Source organism: Orcinus orca, chromosome 2, assembly GCF_937001465.1.
Source record: "Orcinus orca chromosome 2, mOrcOrc1.1, whole genome shotgun sequence".
In the NCBI taxonomy this organism is placed as follows: Eukaryota; Metazoa; Chordata; class Mammalia; order Artiodactyla; family Delphinidae; genus Orcinus; species Orcinus orca.
In genome coordinates this window covers 159,917,421-159,921,452 of record NC_064560.1, presented here as the reverse complement: position 1 = coordinate 159,921,452, position 4,032 = coordinate 159,917,421, and the positions used below count along the sequence as shown (strand labels likewise).

Here is a 4,032-nt window from a genome sequence, read left to right as displayed (position 1 = left end):
AGGTTCTAGATTCCTTTCCTACCTGTAGATGCCAGAAACACCCACAGGAAGCAAAGCAACCCCCCCTCGCCCCCCGCCTCTCTGTAGGACATGTGTATCCAAGAGAGCTTGAGAGTGAACCCTTGTTGAATTTGGCCATCTGTGTGAGGACCAGTCCCGCTTTATCTGATCTGGCTGGGCAGTGGTCCCTGAGGGGGTCGACCTGGCACTCTCTGAAGCCCACCTCCCTGGCCGCATAACCTCGGGGAGAGGTGACATCCTGGACCGGCTTTTCTGGGGGTACTCGGCCGGCGTCCCGCCCCACGCTCTCGCGTAAACACGCGGTTTCCTTGGCAACACCTGGAACGCACGTCAAAAGCTCCGCGGGTCGCGGCCTACGGTCAACCCTTCGGCCAAGTGCAACTCCAAGCAGAGGCCCCTGACCCCGGCCCCGAGCCACCTCGGGCTTGCGGGCGCCTCCCCCGGTGCGGGATGAGCAGACCTGCGGCCGCCGCGGGGCCCCATGGAGAAGCTGCCGCCGGTGCGCCCAACAGTGAGCACAACCCTGTCGGGCAGCCCACACCCCGGCGCCCCATCCGCGGCCGGCACGCCTGGCCGGACTTCCTCTGCGGCGACGGCGACGGCCGTGCTCTCCTTCAGCACCGCGTCGGCCGCGGCGCTGGGGAACCAGAGCGGCGGGAGCGGGAGCGACAACACTGGCGCCTCGGCTGGCGGCGGCCTCGGCGGGCACGGCGCGGCGGAGAGGCCACCGCTGGGCCCCGCGGCGGCGCCGCTGCTATCTCAGGGGGCGGCGGGGACGGCCCAGGCGCTCGTCCTCCTGCTCATCTTCCTGCTGTCTAGCCTGGGCAACTGCGCGGTGATAGGGGTGATCGTGAAGCACCGGTAGCTCCGCACCCTCACCAACGCGTTCACCCTGTCCTGTCTCTGTCGGATCTGCTCACGGCGCTTCTCTGCCTGCCAGCCGCCTTCCTGGACCTCTTCACGCCGCCCGAGGGCCCGGCGCCCGCCGCCGCCGCGGGGCCCTGGCGCCGCCAGCCATTTCTTAGCTCGTGCTTCGGCATCGTGTCCACACTCAGCGTAGCCCTCATCTCGCTGGACCGCTACTGCGCCATCGTGCGGCCGACGCGGGAGAAGATCGGGCGCCGCCGCGCGCTGCAGCTGCTGGCCGGCGCCTGGCTGGCGGCGCTGTGCTTCTCCTTGCCCTGGAAGCTGATCCGTGCTACCTGGGAGTCCCCGGCGGCGCAGAGCTTCCACGGCTGTCTGTACCGGACGTCCCCGGACCCCGCGCAACTGGGCGCGGCCTACAGTGTTGGGTTGGTGGTGGCTTGCCACCTGCTGCCCTTCCTGCTCATGTGCTTCTACCACTACCATGTCTGCAGGACCGTGCGCCTGTCGGACTTGCGCGTGCGGCCCCTGACCACCTACGCGCGCGTGCTGCGCTTCTTCAGCGACGTGCGCGCGGCCACCACAGTGCTCATCATGATTGTCTTCGTCATCTGCTGCTGGGGGCCCTACTGCTTCCTGGTGCTGCTGACCGCGGCCCGGCAGGCCCAAGCCACGCAGGCTCCCTCGCTCCTCAACGTGGTGGCCGTATGGCTGACCTGGGCCAATGGGGCCATCAACCCTGTCATCTATGCCATTCGCAACCCAAACATTTCGATGCTCCCAGGGCGCAACCGGGAAGAGAGCTACCGGACTAGGAACATGGACGTTTTCCTGCCCAACCAGGGCCCGGCTCTGCCGGCTAGAAGCCGCAATCCCCTTCGAAACCGCTATAGCAACCACCTGGGGGCCTGCAGCAGGATGTCCTCTTCCAGCCCGACCAGCGTGGTGGGAGGAGACGTGGCCATGCGGGCTCGCAAAAATCCAGTTGTGCTTTTCTGCCCGGAGGGGCCACCAGATCCTGCGACAGCAGCAGCTAAACAGCCTAAATCCGAAGCGGGGGATACCAGCCTCCAAGAAGTGTTGGGATGCAGAGCTTGTGAAGACAAATTTTCACCCGCTTCGATGAACAATACAGGATTCCGGGGAGAATCGTGTGCTTAATAAAGCCAAACATTTACAAAAAGGACAGAGGGGGAGGCTTACCACTTCCCCCAAACAACATACAAAACAGTGTCCTTTCCTTCAGAAGCGCTGAAAGGAATGTAAAGTGCAAAACTTAAAACGATGTTTAACCACACAACCAAGCATTGTGAACTGTAAGTGCCAAAAATGACAAAAATAAAATTCCCAATTACTGAAAAGCTCATATTACAGGAATCACAGTGGGAAACAAACAAAAAAATTCATTGAATCCAACTGGTTCATATACATAGACTTTCAGGAAAGAATGAAGACCTTGAGAATTGCTCGAAGGCCCCTCTAAATCACCAGCATTCAGTAGAACTTCAGATTTCTAGAACTTGCACCTCTGACACATGCCTTGGGTGCTTAGGTTAGGAGTCAAAAATTTTTATCCTTACACACTTTGGTGCATTTCCTCCCCACCCCCACCCCCATAATCTTTGTGAGAAATTTTAAATTCATCCCGTTTAAAACCATTTTAGGATTTTGAAAAAATGGTTTATTACTAAAAGTGGTTTATTACTACAAAATCCAACCATTTGAGGGTCAAAGAGAAGTATGAACGTAAAGAAATGTGGCTATTTTTTAAAGTATTTCAAGATTATACTTAGAAATGAATGTCCCCCATCTAACCCCCAAAATTATCTGCCTTGGAAACTTTGAGACGTAAACCTTACTCTAACCTGCTACTTTTGTTTCTAATGATTTAGGGGTGCCGCTCTCAGAAAGCTTTCACATTCTTAAAAAATAATTTTCATAGTAGAAAATCTTTGCATTTGAGGTAAATTTGATTTTTGGATGCAGCCAAAAATGTAATTTGAAGTCAAGTTGATTGAATTTTGTGAGTAATGCATATATATATGTATGAGAGCTCTATAAAAGTAATAAGCTTGGCTATCCTAGGTAGCTTTCATCTAACTAAAGGTGATTCCAAAGAGGAATTCAAAAAATATTTTGAGAAGTGGATGCATTCTTGGAATAAGCATAAAGCTCTCCAGGAAAATCATGTTCTTCTACATTTGGAAGTTTGGGTACATATGTTTTAAAAAAATAGTTGCTTAATAGACATGACATATAAAATAATGTGATCTTTATTTGAAAGGAGAATGGCTGTGGGATTATTATATATAATAGAGTACTCATACCTTAGGGGTAAAGTCAGAGAGGTAGTTTAATCAAGCCAGAAATACCTTCAGAAAGGTGCAAAACAAAGATGCTGTTTTAAAATATTTGAAAGCACAATTCGGGATTTGTGTAGGTAAAATTTCTCACATTAAATGCCACTGTACGTAGAGTCATTTACTCAGAATTTTACAAGATGTTTTTGTGTTTTCTTCCTCTTTTCTTTCTTCCATCTTGCCCCTCTTTTCTTCAGTATTTCACAGCCTTAATTGAATAAGTACTTTAAACTAGATATGAAACCTCTGCTCTCATATAAAGATTTTAATGTGAAATGGCCACCTTTTTTTCTTGTATTTAAAGATCTTCATTAGTATTTAATTTTTTTGTGTGACAGAAGGGTGTATGTCATTATTTTGTAATCAAAGATGGAAATATATGATTTTTTTTTATACAGCAGGTTCTTATTAGTCATCCATTTTATCCACAGCAGTGTATACACGTCAATCCCAATCTCCCAATTCATCCCACTACCACCCTCACCCCCACCCCCCCGCCACTTTCCCCCCTTGGTGTCCATACGTTTGTTCTCTACATCTGTATCTCAATTTCTGCCCTGTAAACTGTTTCATCTCTACCATTTTTCTAGGTTCCATACATATGCGTTAACATACGATATCTGTTTTTCTAACTTCCTTCGCTCTGTATGACAGTCTCTAGATCCATCCACATCTCTACAAATGACCAAATTTCATCCCTTTTTATGGCTGAGTAATATTCCATTGTATATATGTACCACATCTTCTTTATCCATTCATCTGTCGATGGGCATATAGGTTGCTACCA

The 4,032-nt window shown here is 50.8% G+C and overlaps 1 protein-coding gene across 1 annotated transcript; it reads left to right on the top strand.

Annotated features, from left to right (window-relative positions):
- Positions 1-297: 297 nt before the first annotated feature.
- Positions 298-3,738, top strand: GPR135 (G protein-coupled receptor 135). The gene is given in 2 exon segments (XM_004286886.3): positions 298-914; positions 917-3,738. Coding segments are annotated over 2 exon segments (1,542 nt in total). The 5' UTR covers positions 298-502; the 3' UTR covers positions 2,047-3,738.
- The last annotated feature ends 294 nt before the right edge of the window (positions 3,739-4,032 follow it).